This window comes from Pelophylax lessonae, assembly GCF_965119305.1.
Source record: "Pelophylax lessonae genome assembly, chromosome: 5".
Lineage (NCBI taxonomy): Eukaryota > Metazoa > Chordata > Amphibia > Anura > Ranidae > Pelophylax > Pelophylax lessonae.
In genome coordinates, this window is record NC_138772.1 from 240528094 (window position 1) to 240548858 (window position 20765).

Genomic DNA, 20765 nt, shown 5'->3' on the forward strand with positions numbered 1-20765 from the left:
ACGAACGAACTAACAGCCAATGTTCAAGTCGCACTTACGTCCGACTCAAACTCGAAGCTCATCTCTATATGGCACTTGAGTATATATCAGGCCATTCAGTATCTATCAGTCGGTTCAGTATAGACCATATATTGATTATTGATATCTACATATATATAGGGCACTTGAGTATATATCAAGTCATTCAGTATCTATTGGTCGGTTCAGTATAGACCATACAGTGCTATCAATATATATATAGGCCAATTGAGTATAAATCAGGCCATTCAGTATCTATCGGTCGTTGCAGTATAGACCATATTTTAAAATCTACATATATACAGTATATAGGCCACTTGAGTATAAATCAAGCCATTCAGTATCTATTGGTCGGTTCAGTATAGACCATACATTGCTATCAATATACACTGTATATAGGCCAATTGAGTATATATCAGGCCATTCAGTATCTATCGGTCGGTTCAGTATAGACCATACATTGCTATCTATATATATATATATAGGCCAATTGAGTATATATCAGACTATTCAGTATCTATCTGTCGGTTCTGTATAGACCATACATTGATATCTCTATAGATATATAGGCCACTTGAGTATATATCAGGCCATTCAGTATCTATCAGTCAGTTCAGTACATATCAGCAGAGCAGTATATATACAGCTGCAAGAAAAAGTATGTGAACCCTTTGGAATGATATGGATTTCTGCACAAATTGGTCATAAAATGTGATCTGATCATCATCTAAGTCACAAAAATAGACAATCACAGTCTGCTTAAACTAATAACACACAAAGAATGAAATGTTGCCATGTTTTTATTGAACACACCCTGCAAACATTCACAGTGCAGGTGGAAAAAGTATGTGAACACTTGGATTTAATAACTTGTTGAACCTCCTTTGGCAGCAATAACTTCGACCAAACGTTTCCTGTAGTTGCAGATCAGACGTGCACAACGGTCAGGAGTAATTCTTGAACATTCCTCTTTACAGAACTGTTTCAGTTCAGCAATATTCTTGGGATGTCTGGTGTGAATCGCTTTCTTGGGGTCATACCACAGCATCTCAATCGGGTTGAGGTCAGGACTCTGACTGGGCCACTTCAGAAGGCGTATTTTCTTCTGCTTAGGCCATTCTGTTGTTGATTTACTTCTATGTTTTGGGTTAAGCTTCAGCTGGTAGACAGATGGCCTTAAGTTCTCCTGCAAAATGTCTTGATAAACTTGGGAATTCAGTTTTCCTTCGATGATAGCAATCCGTCCAGGCCATGACTCAGCAAAGCAGCCCAAACCATGATGCCCCCACCACCATACTTCACAGTTGGGATGAGGTTTTCATGTTGGTGTGCTGTGCCTCTTTTTCACCACACAGTGTTGTGTGTTTCTTCCAAACAACTCAACTTTGGTTTCATCTGTCCACACAATATTTTGCCAGTACTGCTGTGGAACATCCAGGTGCTCTTGTGCAAACTGTAAATGTGTAGCAATGTTTTGTTTGGACAGCAGTGGCTTCCTCTGTGGTATCCTCCCATGAAATCCATTCTTGTTTAGTGTTTTACGCATTGTAGATTCACCAACAGGGATGTTAGCATTTGCCAGTGACTTTTGTAAGTCTTTAGCTGACACTCTAGGATTCTTCTTCACCTCATTGAGCAGTCTGCGCTGTGCTCTTGCAGTCATCTTTACAGGACGGCCACTCCTAGGGAGAGTAGCAGCAGTGCTGAACATACTCCATTTATAGACAATTTGTCATACCATGGACTGATGAACAGCAAGGCTTTTGGAGATACTTTTATAACCCTTTCCAGCTTTATCCAAGTCAACAATTCTTAATCGTAAGTCTTCTGAGAGCTCTTTTGTGCGAGGCATCATTCACATCAGGCAATGCTTCTTGTGAAAAGCAAACCCAGAACTGGTGTGTGTTTTTTATAGGGCAGGGCAGCTGTAACCAACACCTCCAATCTCATCTCATTGATTGGACTCCAGTTGGCTGACATCTCACTCCAATTAGCTCTTGGAGACCTGATGTCCGCCGGTCACTCGGCAATCGTCGATGGAGAGGGAGAAAGGCAGGCGGCTAATGTAAACAAGCCGCCTGTCATTCTCCCCTGTGTAAAAATGGAGATCAGACGGTTCTACTATGTAGGACCGTTGATATCTGTTTTTACACTAGTAGCCATGTCCCATCACAGTTAGAAGCACGCCCCTAGGACACACTTAACCCCTCCCTCTCCAATACAGTTAACCCCTTCCTTGCCAGTGTCATTTTTAACAGTAACAGTGCATATGTATAGCACTGATTACTGCAGTAATGTCACTGGTAACCCTAAAAGTTTAAAAAATGTCAGTCAAGGGTCCGATCTGTCCGCCGCAATGTCGCAGTCCCGCAAAAAAAAATCGCAGATCGCCGCCATTACTCGTTAAAAAAAAAAACACCAAAAATGTCAAAAATCTTTCCCTTTGTTAGTAAATGCGATAACTTTTGCGCAAACCAATCAAAATACGCTTTTTGCGATTTTTTTTACCAAACATATGTAGCATAAAACAAATTGGCCGAAAATGTTAAAAAATTTCGATTTTTACATTTTTTGGGGGGAATTTCATATAAAAAAATGTGAAAAATATTGTTATTTTTGCAAAATTTACGCTCTTTTTTGGTTTATAGCGCATGATCAAAAACTTGCACAGGTGATCAAATACCACCAAAAGAAAGCTCTGTTTGTGGGAAAAAAAGGACGTCAAATTCGTTTAGGTACAGCGTCGCACGACCGCGCAATTGTCCGTTAAAGTCACGCAGTAAAAAATCGCAAAAAAAAACCTTGGTCAGGAAGGGGGTAAAATCTTCCGGGGCTTAAGTGGTTAAGTAGACTGTGATTGTCTATTGTTGTGACTTAGATGATGATCAGATCACATTTTATGACAATTTGCGCAGAAATCCATATCATTCCAAAGGGTTCACATACTTATTCTTGCAGCTGTATATATATATATATATATATATATATATATATATTATATTATATATTTATCAACCAGTAATAAAATCCCCCCCAAAATCCACATCATGTTCGAAAGGCCAACAAGAAGAGGCAGATGCTCAATGGCCACAAAAAGAGGGCAAGCAGCCTCTGTGTCCACAGTGAAAAGTGGTGTTCACAGACATGGTGCATCCTCTGCAGGCGGGGCACGCCTGTCCTTTTATTCCGATGCTGGGCATGTTACTCAGCCACAACATGCAGAAGAGTTGGTGGAGTGGATAACTAAGCCGTCCTCATCCTCCTTGTCCTCTGTCACCCAGGCTCCTACTAGTTTGCCTTCCACCGCAGCTGCCAAAACGGCCCGTTCCACAGGCTCCTCCACAGCTACTCCTTCTGTCGCCCCACAATCATGCATGGAAGAGCCACCTGAATTATTTGATCATAGTGTCAGTGACATGCTGCTGGAGGATGTGCAGCAATTTGAATGCTCTGATGTTGATTCCCAGGTTGATGAAAGGTATAATGTGAGCCTAGAGAGAGGGGGGGACAACGACGGACAAGAAACTAGCATTTATGTTCCCACAGCTGCAGCATACTGCCAAGTTTGCTCCAGTGGCGAGGAGGGAGGGGATGATGTACTCCAGGGGCCACCATAGGAGTAGCCAACCTATTGCGTCACACCACAGAGCTCCACAGGTGCAGGGTGCTGCAAACTCCCCGCCGACTTCCAAAAGTTCATTAGTGTGGGCTTTTTTCAACACATGTGCAGTAGACCGCAACGTTGCTGTTTGCAATATCTGAAGCGGATCAAGCGTGGCCAGAACACCAGCCGCTTGGGCACCACATGCTTGACAAGACATATGATGACCTACTATGCAGTCCCTTGGCAGCAGCACCTGAAAGAGCTACATGATAAAAAAAGCATATTTCACCTTGCTCCTCATCTGGGATCTCTAACCCTACCATACTTCATGTCTTCTCAAAAACCTGCATTGAGAGGGATGATGAAATAGCAATGAGTGCCACAGATACTTGTACCCAATCTGCTAGCAGTACACCGCCTCTTGATTTCACCAGCAGGCAAATTTCACAACCCCAGTTGCTGAACCGTAGAAAAAAATATTGTCCCTGCCATCCACATGCTCAGCGTCCTATTGTTAGCTTGGCCAAATTGCTAGCACTACAATTGCTGCCTTTTCATCTAGTAGACTCTGCCCCCTTTCGTGAATTTGGGGAATGTGCTGTAACACAGTGGCAGATTCCAAAAAGACATTTATTTTTGTGTAAAGCCATTCCGGCTCTCTATCGTCATGTGGAAGGTAGTGTTTTGGTCTCATTGGACAGCAGAAAGGTTCACATTGCTGCTGACTCTTGGTACATTTCCTTCACGGCGCACTGGGTAACTGCTGGCAGCTGAGAAGGATGCAGGACAGGGTTCAGTGCTGAAACTTGTTTTGCCACCACGCCTCCAAAAAGCTGGTGCTGGTTCTGCCACATCTGGCTACTCCACCTCATCCTCCTCCTCTTCTTCCTCTATGTCCTCTTCTGCTGAATTTTCCTCTGAAACAGCAGTGCTCCCTAAGCATTCCAAGGGGATACGCAAGCAGTCAGGCTAAAAGATGCCATGCAGTGCTTCTCAGTTGGTCTGTCTAGGGGATAGGAGTCACAACGGGGCAGAGATTCTGTCAGCTCTGCAGGGGCAGGCTCAAAGGTGGTTGACACCACGACAGCTTGAGCCAGGAATGGTTTTATGTGACAATGGCACCAACCTTCTCTCTGTCCTCCGACAGGGACACTTGACACATGTTCCATGCTTGGCACATGTCCTGAATTTGGTGGTGCAGCATTTCGTGAACAGGTACCCGAGCTTACCAGATCGCCTGAGGTAGGCCAGAAAAGTCTGTGGCCATTTCCGGCATTCATACAATGCCAGCGCTTGGCTAGCTGACATTCAAAGGGAATTCATCCTGCCCACCAACCGCCTCATTTGTGACATGCCCACCAGGAGAACTAAACATTGGCAATTCTGCAGCGGCACACGCAGCAGAGGGCCATCAATGAGTACCTGTGTGAGTATGGCACAAGGACAGGCTCAGGGGAGCTTTGCTTCTTTTCGCCACGCCATAAAGGATGCATGCACTGTCCTGTCACCATTTGGGGAGGCCACAAGGATGGGGAGGCCACAAGGATGGTGAGCCGGGACGATGCATGCATCAGTGACACTATCCATCTAGTCTTCCTGCTGAAGCACATGCTTCGTGGAATCATGGACAGGACACTTGAGGCTGAACAGCGGGAGGAAGAGGAGAACTTCCTTTCCTCACAAGGCCCCCATTATGCAGATATCATTCCTGCAGGGCCACAAAACACACAGGAGGAAGAGGAGGAGGATTGTGGCAGCATGGATGTAGAGGATAACAGACAGCAGTCTTCAAGGGATGGTTATTATTCCCCAGAAACCCCCGGAGTTGTACGTGGTTGGGGAGAGATTGCTCCTGACAATGTCATCCTTAGTGACCCAGAGGACTCAGAAGCTCATGCCTCAAACTTACATTGCATGGGCTCTTTGAGTCTGCGAAAGTACCAGAGGATTCATGCTATCAAGGAGAGGAATAATTACTGGTTGGTAACCCTTCTTGATTCATGTTACAAGGGTAAAGTTGCAGAGCTCATCCTGCCTTCGCAGAGGGAGCAGAGAATGAAACATCTTGAGGACACCTTGAAGAAAAAATTGTGTAACACCTTTCCAGACACTTGGAGGTTAAAATTCTCTGGACATGTTTCTGAGGCACCATTCAGCCAAAGGAGGAGTGGTGGAGAAGGCGGCCAGCTGACCGATGCCTTAAAACAGTTCTTTAGTCCTCAGCACCCAGGGCTGTTAGGTTTAAGCAACCATCGGCAGCTTCTCCATCATACGGTGCAGGCTTATCTAGGGGCAAGAGCAGACTTGGAGACCTTTCCAACTGAGCATCCACTAGGTTACTGGGTCTTGAGGATGGACCACTGGCCAGAACTTGTTCAATATGCAATCGGGCTACTGGCCTGTCCTGCTTCCAGCGTGCTTTCCGAACGGACATTCAGTGCTGCTGGAGGTTTTGTGACAGACAAAAGAGTGCGTCTGTCCAAGACTCTGTTGACCAGCTGACTTATCAAAATGAATCAGTCCTGGATCAACAGCAGCTATCAAGCCCCTGATGCTGATGTAACTGATTGAATTTGCTAGGGGTCTGCCATCCCTTGAAGACTGCATATGCTGTCTATCTTACTCCTCAATCTTGATTCTGCTAGCTTCCAACAATGTTTTTGGTTTAGGTCACCACCAACACCCAAGGCCTAATTTTTCTGCACTTGTATGACAGGTGCAAACAATTTAAATTTCGTATGTAATTTTTAACAGCAGGCCCTGTCCTTGTGCCAGCAAGAGTAACTGTGAGGGATTACGGTGTTCAGGCACCACCAACACCAAAGGCACAATTTTTTTGCACCTGTTTGACAAGTACATGCAATTTCAAATCTAATTTTTTTTTTCAAATATTTTATTTATGGAAGCAAAGACAGATGGTAGACAATGACTAGCACATCAAATAGCCATACAAGATAAACGTATACAGCAATTTGCATTGATACAAGCAAAGGCGAAAGTTGAAACACAGCACAAAATGACTCTGTAGGTCATATAATAGGACTCATAAGAGTGCCATGGCAGATTTATGTCATAAATACAGGAACAATATAAAGCTGTCACGGAACCATGAACCAGACGTACAACAACAGATAAGTGAAAATAAGAAGGCTTTATTGAAAATCAAGCTGTAAAGCAAAAGTCCAAACAGATGGCGAAACCGAAGCAGAATCCTTGCGAAGCCAGAGGTCAGGAACCAGGAGGGTAGTCAGACGAAGCCGGGATCAGGAACCAGCAGGGTAGTCAGACGAAGCCAGGATCAGGAACCAGCAGGGTAGTCAGACGAAGCCAGGATCAGGAACCAGCAGGGTAGTCAGACGAAGCCAGGATCAGGAACCAGAAGCAGCAGCAGTCTTAGAAGCATGTGAACACAGGAGGACCAAGCAAGGAACTGAAGCCACAGACCTCCTATATATATGAGCTAGGCATCCAGCTCCTCCCAGTGGGAAGGAGGAGCCGCAGGGTGGGAGGCTACAAGAAACCCAGAAACCAAGATGGCCGCCAGCACATGTCAAACGAAGGAGAACAGCAAGAAGGTAAGACCATGACAGTACCTCCCCCTCAAGGGCCCCTCCTCCGCGGAGTAAAGAACGGTTTCTGAGGGAAGCGTGCGTGGAAGGCTCGGAGCAAGGCAGGAGCATGGACATCTGCGGAGGGAACCCAGGAACGCTCCTCTGGACCATAACCACGCCAATGAACCAAAAACTGCACCCGACCGCGGACCAGGCGTGAGTCCAGGATATTGCTCACCTCATACTCCTCACGATTGCCCACTTGGACCGGACGAGGCCGAGGAACCGAGGAAGTGAAACGATTACACACCAGTGGCTTCAACAGGGAGACATGAAACACGTTGGAGATCCGCATGCCAGGAGGAAGCGCAAGGGCATAGGCTACCGGGTTTACCCTGCGAAGCACTCGGAAGGGACCAACAAAGCGAGGCGCCAGCTTGGGAGTGGGCACTCGAAGGTTGAGGTTGCGGGTGGACAACCATACACGGTCTCCGGCCTGGTAGGAAGGAGCAGGCGCTCGTCTGCGATCAGCCTGGAGTCTCTGGCGCTGCGCAGAGACCTCAAGGGACTTCTGGATCAGAACCCAAGAAGCACGTAGGACGGAAAGGTGATCCTCCACAGCCGGAATATCCTGGGGAGAGAATACCTCCGGTAACACGGCAGGTTGGAACCCATAATTGGCCATGAAGGGAGACGTCCCAGAGGAAGAGTTCACCGCCGTGTTCCTGGCAAACTCAGCCCAAGGCAGGAGGTCAACCCAATTGTCTTGGTGATCGGAGACATAGCAACGAAGGAATTGCTCCAAGGCCTGATTGGATCGTTCTGCGGCCCCATTAGACTGAGGGTGGTAGGCCGAGGAGAAGGAGAGATGAATCCCCAACTGGGAGCAAAAGGCGCGCCAGAACCTGGACACAAACTGACTCCCCCGATCCGACACAATCTCCTTGGGCAAACCGTGCAACCGGAAGACCTCCCTGGCAAAAATCGTGGCCAACTCCTGTGCAGAGGGTAACTTCTTGAGAGGAACACAGTGGCACATTTTGGAAAACCGATCCACAATCATGAGAATGACTGTATGGCCTCGGGATGCAGGGAGGTCCACAATGAAATCCATCCCCAGGTGTGACCATGGGCGCTCCCCGGTGGCTATGGGTTGCAGAAGGCCCAACGGAAGGTGCCGAGGGGACTTACTCTGGGCACAAACGGAGCATGCCGCTACACATGCGGTGATGTCGGAACGTAGGGAAGGCCACCAGAACAGACGTGAAACAGCCCAGGACAGCTGATTCTTTCCAGGATGCCCCGCGGTCTTGGAGTTATGGTAGATTCACAGCAACCGAGTGCGCAACTCCTCAGGCACAAAACATCTGCCGTTGGGTCTCCCAGAGGGAGCACCAGATTGAGCCGCCAAAATCTGCTCACCCAGGGGAGAGGTCAGGCTGGTGCGAATGGCGGCCAGGATCTGATTCGGAGGTATGACCGAAGTCGGAATTGACTCCTCCCTGGACAGGTCAGAGTACTGCCGTGATAAGGCATCCGCCCTGATGTTCTTGGAACCGGGTAGGTAGGAGACCACGTAATTAAAACGTGACAAGAACAGAGCCCATCTGGCCTGACGTGGTGTCAATCTCTTGGCCTCAGAAAGGTAGGTCAGATTCTTGTGGTCCGTCAGGATGAGGACCGGAACCACCGAACCCTCGAGCAAGTGCCTCCATTCTTTAAGGGCCTGCACGATGGCCAATAACTCCCTGTCACCAATCTGATAGTTGCATTCCGCGGAAGACAGTTTCCGGGAGTGAAACCCACAAGGAAGCAGAGGACCCTCTGGTGTTCTACGCTGAGACAGAAGGGCGCCTACTCCTGTCTCAGACGCGTCCACCTCGAGGACAAAGGGCAACCCAGGGTTGGGATGCGACAGAATCGGAGCCGACACAAAGGCGGACTTTAGAGCCTCAAAAGCTCGGATGGCCTCGAGCGGCCAGACCTGGGAATTACTGCCCTTCCTGGTCAGATCCGTGAGAGGCTTGGCTAGCATGGAAAAGTCCCTGATGAACTTCCGATAATAATTGGCGAAGCCCAAAAAGCGCAGCAGGGAGCGAAGACCACTGGGCTGGGGCCACTGTAAGACAGCCGAAACCTCCTCAGGATCCATGGAGAACCCCTCAGCGGAAATGATGTAACCTAAGAAGGTTACCTGGGATCGGTGAAATTCGCATTTCTCAAGCTTACCGAACAGCTTGTTCTCTCGTAACCGTTGCAACACTCGTCTGACATCCAGAATGTGGGTCTCCATGGATTCAGAATATACCAAGATGTCATCCAAATAGACCACCACACACTGCTGCAACAGGTCACGGAAAACATCGTTGATGAATTCCTGAAAGACTGCGGGCGCATTGCACAACCCAAAGGGCATAACCAAAGATTCATAATGACCGGTCCTGGTGTTAAACGCGGTCTTCCACTCATCGCCCGCCTTGATCCTTACGAGGTTATATGCCGCCCTCAGGTCGAGTTTGGTAAAGACCGTAGCCCCTTTAAGGCGATCGAACAGCTCGGAAATCAAGGGTATCGGGTAAGCGTTCTTGATCGTGATGCGATTGAGACCCCTGTAATCGATGCAAGGCCTCAACTCACCGCCCTTCTTTTTCACAAAGAAAAATCCAGCCCCTGCCGGGGACGAGGATTTGCGAATGTGTCCGCATGAAAGCGCCTCCTTCACGTACTCCTCCATGGCCTCATTCTCCGCTACCGACAGTGGATAGACTTTGCCACGAGGAGGAACGGCACCAGGTTGTAACTCGATGGCACAATCGTATGGGCGGTACGGAGGTAGGGCAACCGCGCGCACCTTATCGAATACATCCCGGTACTCCTCGTATTCAGGAGGCAACAGAGTCCGAGGAAGTACACAGCAACTTGACAGGCCCATGGATGCAACTAGCCCCACACTGCGGTGACCACGAGAGGATCTCGGCCGATCTCCAATCGAAAGTCGGATTATGCTTCTGGAGCCAGGGGTACCCCAAGACCACCGAGTAGTGTGGAGACGAAATAACCTGGAAGCAGACCGACTCTCTGTGAACGGCACCAATGGCTATCCCCACTGAAAGGGTCTCATGAGTCACGTGTGGCGGCAGAAGGGGTCTGCCGTCTATCGCCTCAAGAGCCAGTGGAGAACCTCGAGCCTGCAGAGGAATGGAATTGGCGGCAGCGAACACACTATCAATGAACAAACCACCAGCACCAGAGTCCACCAACGCCTGGGTCGTCACCGAGCCCCCGACCCAGGAGAGGACAACAGTGATCAGTGGTTTGTCAACACAGGAAACCGGGGACGAGGAGACTCCACCCAAGATCTGCCCCCGACAGGATCTCAGGTGCGAGCGTTTCCCGGACGGTTCGGACATGCCAACCGAAAATGCCCACCGAGACCACAGTACATGCATCGGCCCTCGCGTCTCCGGAGTACCCTTTCCCCCTCGGACAGGCGAGCAAACCCCAGCTGCATGGGTTCACCCCCAGCCAAGTCATCCCCAGGAGGCGTGGGAGGAGAGGGAGGCACGGGTGGGACAGCAAAGGTAGGCGCCAATCTGTTAGGAGGCCTCCGCAGACTCTCCTTAAAGGAAGGTCTCTCCCTGAGTCTGGTTTAAATCAAAATCAGGAAAGAAATAAGAGACTCGAGCTCCACTGGTAGGTCCTTAGCTGCAACCTCATCCTTCAAGGCATCCGAGAGACCATGAGAGAAAGCAGCGACCAGAGCCTCATTATTCCAGCCCACCTCTGCTGCCAGGGTACGAAACTCAATGGCGTATTCAGCTACGGATCGTGAACCCTGCCTGATGGACATAAGGAGCTTCGCAGCAGAGGCAGCACGAGCCGGCACATCGAATACCCTCCGAAGAGAAGCAACAAAACCGGAAAACTCGGCAACCACCGGATTGTTGTTCTCCCATAAAGGGCTGGCCCAGGCCAAGGCCTTGTCTGAGAGCAGCGAAATTAAGAAGTCCACCTTTGATCTCTCAGTAGGAAAGGCATGTGGCAGCAACTCGAAATAAATGCCCACCTGGTTAAGGAAACCTCGGCACTGAGTTGGCTCTCCCCCAAAGCGCTGTGGAAGGGGGGCAGAACCGGTCATACCCCGAAACACCGCAGGCGCAACAACAGGTGTCGGGGTAGACTCTGGCGCAACAACCGGAGCGGCAGTAGGAGCGGGCCCAGGAGCGACAACCGACCCATCGGCAACGGGAGCGAAATGAGCCGTGCGTTCAAGCAGGGTTTGCAACGCCACGGCGAACTGACCCAACAGGTAATCCTGCTGATCAAGTCTGGCAACCAGCGTGAGTAGCGAGGATGGCCCTGTACCGTCAGAATTCATGGCTTGGTCCTAATGTCACGGAACCATGAACCAGACGTACAACAACAGATAAGTGAAAATAAGAAGGCTTTATTGAAAATCAAGCTGTAAAGCAAAAGTCCAAACAGATGGCGAAACCGAAGCAGAGTCCTTGCGAAGCCAGAGGTCAGGAACCAGGAGGGTAGTCAGACGAAGCCGGGATCAGGAACCAGCAGGGTAGTCAGACGAAGCCAGGATCAGGAACCAGCAGGGTAGTCAGACGAAGCCAGGATCAGGAACCAGCAGGGTAGTCAGACGAAGCCAGGATCAGGAACCAGAAGCAGCAGCAGTCTTAGAAGCATGTGAACACAGGAGGACCAAGCAAGGAACTGAAGCCACAGACCTCCTATATATATGAGCTAGGCATCCAGCTCCTCCCAGTGGGAAGGAGGAGCCGCAGGGTGGGAGGCTACAAGAAACCCAGAAACCAAGATGGCCGCCAGCACATGTCAAACGAAGGAGAACAGCAAGAAGGTAAGACCATGACAAAAGCAAGTAAGGGAAATAAGATTTACAGTTGTCCATTCAAGCTGTCCTCAGGAATTTTCGAATACAAAGGCAGAGTGATCATAGAAAAAAGACGTAGAAAGAGTAGAATAGAAGTAAAAAAGAGAAGGAAGAAAAAAAAAAGGGGGGGGGGGGGACAAATGGATGTGTATAGGTATATTGCAGGACTACGGTGGGAACAGAACACGTTTCAAGGTGTCCCTACTTATTAGTCGCCATGCCCCTGTGAACACATTAGGGATTTCCCCTTTCAGAGAGGAGGAACATATTCCAGAAAGCCCAGGTCTTTTCATACCTCTCCTGTTTATGTTGAGCAGTGAGGACAAGATCCTCCATCCTATTGATGTCCTCAAGCCTGTCGATGCAGTCACTGATAGTGGGAGAGTATTGCGTCATCCAATAGATCGGTATGCACGATTTGGCCGCACTCAAGATATGATGGAGGATATTTCTTATATTTTCGCATTGGAATATCCGACACATGGAGAAGAAAGAAAGCTGGGGTGTCTGGAATTTCATAGTCAGTAAGTTCCCTAACAAGTCCCCGAACGTCCTCCCAGAACCGGGAGAGTCTCGAGCACGACGAAAAAATGTGCAGCAATGTTCCCTGTACCTCAAACACGTGTCAGTAGTGTTTGTGTAGAGTTTGTGCAAAGTGGTGGGGACACAATACCATCTTGTCAGGTGGTCCGTTCTTAACTGATTCCCCCATAGAGGAGAGCGGGGATCTGACACCTCCGTCTCCGCACACAGAGCGGAGACGGAGCTGTCATCCGCCTGCTCAGTGGGGGATCGGCTGATCGATTCCCCTGATGAGCAGAAAACGGAACGGACAGGATCAGACATGCGTGAAAGGGGCCTGAGGCTAAAGAGTCTCTCAGACTTGAAGCAAAGCACAAGCATATAAACCATTGTAATCAATCACATTTCTCTTAACTTTCTTGCATGTCAGATGACTATATTTTGTCTTAATTTTACAGATTAGGTAGGGACATTTGTAAGTTTCTCTTTATTTATGTGAAATCTTCTGTATATACAGTATATTATATATAATTTTACATAAAATACTGCTTTAAAAAACTCTTAAAAATGTATGAATGATTGTAAATTTGTTTTTAGAAATGTCAGGAATGTATTGTTAATCACGTGTGTACTGACAATCAAAAGAAGGTTAATATGGTCTCTATATACAGTTTTAAAGACTTTCCTTTCTAGGGATCATACCTCATGTTGTTTCTTGCAGGTCTTTAAAATGTCATTTGTAAAAGATGCCTAAATAGAAACAAAAAGAGAAGCTCATATTTTGTAACATACTAATAAAAGTACAACTCTTTTACACATAAAATATTCAAACATTATTTAACTGCAATTTTAGAGAAAGGAAATTTATTACAAGTGATATTTAAACTTTCGGTTTATGTATACATATGTATAAAATAATCATTGTTTTCTATGTACTGTATTAACTATGGGTTACTTTAGTTCTACAAATAGAAGAAAATACACTGCTACATCTCTGATAACAAAAAAAGGAAAATAAAAAAATCGGATTTTTGTAAGATCTTACCGTAAAATCCTTTTCTCTTAGCTCATTGACAGACGTAGTCTTCTTGATTCACAAGAACTGGGTTATGTTGTCTCCGCAGGAGCAGGACTAGGCAGAAAGAAAAAACGTTCTGGCTCCACCTTAGGGGCAGTCCCTGAGGGTATATCCTCCCTCTCTCTGCTACAAGGCATCAGTTCTGTCACAAAGCAGCAACAGAGAATTTAACCCAACCCAACTCAATGATAGAGGGGCGGGTACTACGTCTGTCAATGAGCTAAGAGAAAAGGATTTTACGGTAAGATCTTACAAAAATCCGATTTTCTCTGTCGCTCATTGACAGACGTAGTCTTCTTGATTCACAAGAACTGGGACATCCAGAAGCAGTGCCACAAATGAGGGGTGGGATTGACCGAAATCAAAATCCAATCTAGAAGGCCCAACCGGTGCCAAACTAGAAGTTTTAAAGGCTCATTATAAACAAAAAATGAGACTCAAAAGAAAATTTCCAACGGAAAAAAACCCTCGAGGCAGACCACTGGTCTCCTCAAATGGCGGCCTGCAAAACCTTGCGGCCAAACGAGGCATCAGACGATGCCATTACATCAACTTTATAATGTTTTGTAAAGGTATGCACCGACGACCAGGTAGCCGCCTTGCACACCTGGACCACTGACGCCTGATGGCGAAAGGCCCATGACGCACAAAGTGCCCGAGTGGAGTGCGCCTTAACAGGGAACGGGGGCTCCCGACCCTTAATAGAATAAGCCTGTACCACCGTCTGTCTGATCCATTTGGAAATAGTCGCGGCAGATGCAGGCAACCCCTTTTTGGGTCCATCCGGGATCACAAAAAGTGAATCCGTCTTGCGAAACGAGTCTGTCGTTTTCAAGTATACCCTGATCGCCCGGACCACATCCAAGGAGTGTAAAGCAAACTCCCGAGGATGACTGGGCTTAGGACACAGGGAAGGTAATACAATTTCTTCATTCAGATGAAATTCTGAAACCACTTTTGGTAGGAAGGATGGATTCGGACGAAGAACCACCTTATCTCTATGAACCACCAGATATGGGGAACGACAAGATAAAGCGGCCAGTTCTGACACCCTGCGTGCAGAAGTGATAGCCACCAAGAAGGCCACCTTCTGGGACAACGTAGGTAGAGGAATCTCCCTAATATCTTCAAAGGGAGGTTTCTGAAGAACCGACAATACTAAATTAAGATCCCAGGGTGGTAACGGCGCGCGCACTGGCGGAGCCAGATGTCGCACCCCCTGGATGAAATTCCGCACCAAGGAATGAGTAGCCAAAGGCTTCTGAAAGAAGATAGCTAATGCTGAGACCTGACCCTTGATAGTGCTCAAGGCTAGTTTCTGCTCAACCCCTTGTTGCAGAAAAGCGAATATTCGACTAACCGAATAAGACCGTGGACGGAACCCCAGAGGTTCACACCATGCAATGTAGGACTTCCATGTACGATGATAAATCTTTCTGGAAGTCGCTTTCCTTGCTTTAACTAGAGTAGGAATAACTGAAGCTGACAATCCCTTGTCCTTCAGTACCTGGGTCTCAATAGCCAGGCCGTTAAAGCCAGCGATCGTAAAGCAGGATGGAAGATCGGTCCCTGAGACAGTAGGTCCTCCCTGAGAGGAAGTCTCCACGGGACGTCCGCCACCAGTCTGACCACGTCGGCGTACCACGCTCGGCGAGGCCAGTCCGGAGCTACCAGGATTACTGGAATTCCTTCCTCCTCTATCCTGCGAAGAAGTCTTGGCAGTAACCCGAGAGGAGGGAAGGCATACATTAGCTGGTATTGCCCCCACGAGGCGATCAGTGCGTCTGCGGTCTCTGCTAGAGGATCGCGGGAGCGAGCCACGAATCTCTGTACTTTCCTGTTGAATCGTGATGCCAACAGATCCACATCCGGGGTGCCCCACCGTAGGCACAACTGGTGGAAAACTTCTGGATGGAGGGACCATTCCCCCTGATCCAGAGTCTGACGGCTGAGATAATCTGCCTGCCAACTCTCCACCCCCGGAAGGAACACCGCAGAGATAGCTGGAACAAATTGTTCCGCCCAGCGAAGAATGCAAGCCACTTCTTTGGCCGCTCGGACACTCTTGGTGCCCCCCTGGTGATTGACATAAGCCACGGCTGTGGCGTTGTCCGACTGGATCCGAACCGGGCTGCCCTGGAGCTGCTCGGTCCAGTGAATCAGACAAAGTCTGATCGCTCTCAGTTCCAATACATTTATCGGCAACCTGGATTCTTCCAGGGACCAAAGTCCCTGGACAGATAACTGACCGAGAATTCCTCCCCATCCGGATAGACTGGCATCCGTGGTCACTATCGTCCAATATATTGGCAGAAATGACTTTCCCTGGCTGAGCATCGGAGACCGAAGCCACCAGACCAGAGACTCTCTGGTCTGTTTGCTCAATCGGATCCGATTGTCCAGGGATTCCGGATTCCGATTCCATCTGAGAAGAAGCTCTTGCTGAAGAATTCGGGTATGGGACTGGGCAAATGGGACTGCTTCGAAGGAAGCCACCATCAACCCCAGAACCCTCATGCAAGTTCGAAGAGAAGACCAGCTGTTGGATAGTAACAACTGGACTGCTGATTGAATCTTCCGGAGTTTCCCTACCGGAAGGAAAACTCTTGACCTGACTGTGTCTAGAATTAGACCCAGATATTCGAGCCTCTGGGTGGGAACCAGAAATGACTTTTGCTGGTTCACCAGCCACCCGAATTCCTGTAAAAAAATTATAGTAATTTCTATGTTTTGTAGCAGGGTCTGAGGAGACTCTGCATGAAGCAGGAGATCGTCTAGGTAACCTAGAATCGATATGCCTCTTTGGCGCAGTAGTGCCAACATTGGGGCCAACACCTTCGTGAAGACCCGAGGAGCCGTGGCGAGACCGAAAGGTAACGCCACAAACTGATAGTGGTTCTCTTCTACGGAAAAGCGTAGAAACCGCTGATGTCCTGCGAAAATGGGAATGTGAAGATAGGCGTCCTTGATGTCTATGGACGCTAGGACATCCCCTGGATGCAGGAAGGCTGCTACTGTGCGAATGGATTCCATCTTGAATTTCCTTATGTTGAGAAAGGAATTGAGTGCCCTTAAGTCCAGAATTGGAGGCACTTTGCCCTCTTTCCTGGGTATTGTAAATAGGTTTGAATAAAACCCTTGAAAACGTTCTGTCCAAGGAACGTGGACTACCACTCCTTGTTGTAGTAAATCCGTGACTGCTCTCCGCAGATCTTCTAGACGATCCGAGGATAGTCGGATATTGGAAGGGAAGAATCGCGCCGGTGGGAGAGATCGAAACTCGATCTTGTACCCTGACCTTATGACTTCGCAAACCCACTTGTCCGGGATTCTGGAAAGCCATGGATCCGGGAACCAGCGAAGACGTCCCCCCACCCCAATTATGGGTGGGGGGCGCACCTTCAGGCTTTGGACGATTTATCTTCAGGTCTGGAGGGGGCGGGCTTTTGCTTTCCCGACCAACGTCCCCTGAAGCCTCCTGAAGGAGCTTTGGAGGACTTAATTTTTTCACCCGCGGGACGAAAAAACTTTTTGTGAGCAGAGAAAGAAGGCCCTCGTCTTTGACGAGTTCCCTTAACATTTTGCGGTAAAAAGGTGCTCTTTCCACCTGTGAGATCCTTAATGATCTCATCTAAGTTGGCTCCAAATAGACGCTCTCCTAAAAAGGGGATATTAGCCAATGCTTTTTTGGAACCTTGGTCGGCTAACCAACCTTTTAGCCACAGTGTACGCCTGAGAACCACGGCTGAAACTGATGCTCGCGCCAATAATGGAGTGGCGTCTAACGCCGCATCACACACAAACTGTAACCCCTGTATCATTTGTTCCAACAAATCTGATACCGCCTGAGGGACTTCTTCTAAGTCCCGGCGTAACCACTTGGTCCATTCAGTTACAGTCTGCGAAACCAGACCAATAGCAATTATTGGTCTGAAAGCTGATCCAATCAAGGAAAACATGGTGCGAGACATAGCTTCTATCTTGCGATCCACTGGATCTTTAAAAGACGGAGCGTCTTCTAAAGGAATAACCATGGCTTTATTCAATCTAGCAATTGGTGAATCCACCACAGGTGGTTCTGTCCATTTCTTAATGAGGGTTTCCTCAAACGGATAACGCCTGTTAATGCGTTTAGAAATAGCAGAGGTGCGTTTTGGCAGACTCCATTCTTCTTTGATTGGATTGCCAAAGCATTTGGGCAATGGAAAAACCTTCGCCACTTTGATGCATTTTTTAGTCCCAAAAGGGATTTCAGTTTCAGCTATTTCCGACGGAATACCCTGTAATCTTAAGGTTTCTTGAACAGATACAATGAGTGCGTTTACCAACGCTTCCTCTCGGGCTATGGCTGATGCCGAAACATCCTCCTCACTGTCTGAAGAGACAGTACCCGAGACACCAATCCCAGATGAAGTACCTGCAACTGCAGAAATAGGCTCAGATTCTGAATCCGAAGTTTCAGATAATAAGGGGTTAGGCGGGGGTCGCTTTCTTGCGCCCTGTCCCTGACAAGCCACTTCCACCCGGGACACAAAAGTTTCCATAATAGCTGACAATGATTCAACCGTCAGTGGGGTGCTGGAGGATCCTGCAGACACCTCGAGGGGATCCGGTGGAGATACATGAGTGGCAGGGTCCATGTTAATTCAGGACACCTCTGCCAGAAAAAACAAAAAACTTTTTTTTTTTTTTTTTTAAATAAAAAAATACCTCTTTTTTTTTATGTGTCTCCCCCTAGCGCAATAGTGCCCCTCAGAGTACCTGCTTCTCGATCCCCACAGAGAGAGAGAGAGACCCCCAAGGCTCACCACCCGATGCAGAGAAGTTTCCAACCAACTGCAGTCAGCGTCTGTCTTTTACAGACTGGAAAGATCTGTGTTTGTTTTCCCGGGTAGAAGGACGTGGCTCCGCCCCCTGTGTACGCCTTCTGGCGTTCCCAGCTCTCCACGAGGTAGCTGGGCTCATCAAACATGGCCGCCCCCATACAGGAGACAATAGACTCCAAAAACATGGCGGCCGGCGTGACCTGAGGACATTCATGCACCCGGTCTACGGCAAAATGGCGGCGGACCGCCAAAATCGTTTTTCCCAGCGCATCCACCTGCATCTCTGCTAAGTGGCGGTTTATCGATCTGCAGGAGGTACACTACAATTAAGGTAGGATTATACCTCCTATGTCTGCTGTAATACTACAGTCTGCTGGGTAGAGTGTTAGCTCTCAAACCAAGTCCACTTCCCACCAAACACATACTGTATTTACAAGGGGGACTTTTAGTGTCAGATATATACTGACCATGTATGGAGGGGCCCATAATTCATACTGCCTCATAACGAGGAAAAAAGGGAACGTTTACTCACCATACCGAACCGACAGGCAAGCTCTCTTTACAATACCCTCTCCACCGGGGTGGGGGGTTGTGGACCACTCCGGACGCCTCGACTCTCTGGTTCCTGGCGTCCAAGCGAGACTTTTAACTCGCAAGGTCAGTCCCTCCAATGGGACTCCGTCGCGGCCGACCCAGCGCGGAGCTCTGGTCTGCACGCGCTCGTAGGCAGAAACCGGGGTGACCACTGGATCTCAACATCCAGCCCGTCGCCCGGCCCCGCATACTTACTTGAATGTGTCGCGGCCGACCAAGCGCAATGCAATGGTCTGCGCACGCTCGTAGGCCGGCTGGGGTGACCACTAGTGTCGCCCAGTCCGGCGTATTTGCTTGAAGATCTCACAGGAAAAAACACTGGAGAAAACTACCTAAAAAATATTTTTTCTAAAGAAAAAATCTTGCCAGGACCAAAAAGATCCCAGCAAGGAACTTAGGTCCTTACTCCTGACTAGACAGAAAAAAACTGATGCCTTGTAGCAGAGAGAGGGAGGATATACCCTCAGGGACTGTCCCTAAGGTGGAGCCAGAACGTTTTTTCTTTCTGCCTAGTCCTGCTCCTGCGGAGACAACATAACCCAGTTCTTGTGAATCAAGAAGACTACGTCTGTCAATGAGCGACAGAGAAATAATGTTTTCCCTACTATTGTGATGGATTTGTTTCTGTAAGGACAGGGAAATCATAACGTTTGAAAAGAATATTCATTATCTATTTGGTTTTATCGAAGTAGATCTGAAGTAGTAATGGGTTAACAACTCACTATTGTTCTGCAGGGACATTGGCGTGCGTAGCGTAGCGTGGGGGGGGGGGGGCAGCCGGTACCTTCGCCCTGGTACCTTCGACCTGTAATTGTTCCATGCTGCAGCGATTTTACCTGCACTATTTTACTATAGAAGGTGTAATGTGCCACTCGCGCCACTAGGTTTTAATGTCCTTTTAGTTTAAGCCTGAGGGATAAGCAGCTGTTTAAAAAAAACCCTAAGGGTAAATAAGCAATAGAAAAAAAATAAACAAACAGCGCTAAATTCTCTCATCCAATATCACTATATATATAATTATTAACTGTGTATATCTTCTAAAATATATTTGTGCAAAATAGCATTTAAATTATCAGTAGTAAATTATTGTGCTTCTGTTTAGTGCTGACAACCAATATAAACGTGCTTAGTATGTGCAATCAATGTGCAAATTGCCAATAATATAAAGTGCAAGATATAAAGTGCAAAATATAACGTGCAAAATATAGCAACATATAACATATAATATAATATTGAATCCAAATCACTTATTGTTCAATATAAAGTCCGTGGCATAACAAATATATTATTAGTGTATGAAAAGTGAGTCCTTGGTATGATGAGATTGGATTAACCGGATCAAGTGACTGTGTATATCCATGAACAATGATGGTGGTACCCTCCACTTCACCGCAAAAAGTGTGGTAAGATAGCGCACTTACCAGATGGTGTTGATCCAAGCTGACATACGCCAGCAAGAGATCAAATTGGGCTTTATGGGTCTCCTCTCCCTAGCAGTCTTCATTCCAGTGACGAAACATGTCAAGCTGCAATGCACGCTGCCTCGCTTTGGACCCTACTGTGAACCGCACGCCAATTGCCCAACTTCCAGGAACGGATCGGCTCTCGAGACAGCTATAACTGACAACCGCAAGGTATTGGGTCCGTACGGGAGCACAGCAAAGGTACC

General features: G+C 47.9%; 1 protein-coding gene across 3 annotated transcripts in view; it reads right to left on the reverse strand.

Annotated features, from left to right (window-relative positions):
- RECK (reversion inducing cysteine rich protein with kazal motifs) overlaps window positions 1-20765 on the reverse strand; it is a gene marked incomplete at its 3' end in the record, with an annotated part of 1214950 nt that overhangs the window by 724645 nt on the left and 469540 nt on the right. For all 3 annotated transcript variants that reach the window (XM_082258598.1, XM_082258597.1, XM_082258599.1), the window contains exon 6: window positions 13301-13348. In XM_082258598.1, coding sequence (XP_082114724.1) covers window positions 13301-13348 — 48 coding nt within the window. The remainder of the gene's footprint in view (window positions 1-13300; window positions 13349-20765) is intronic.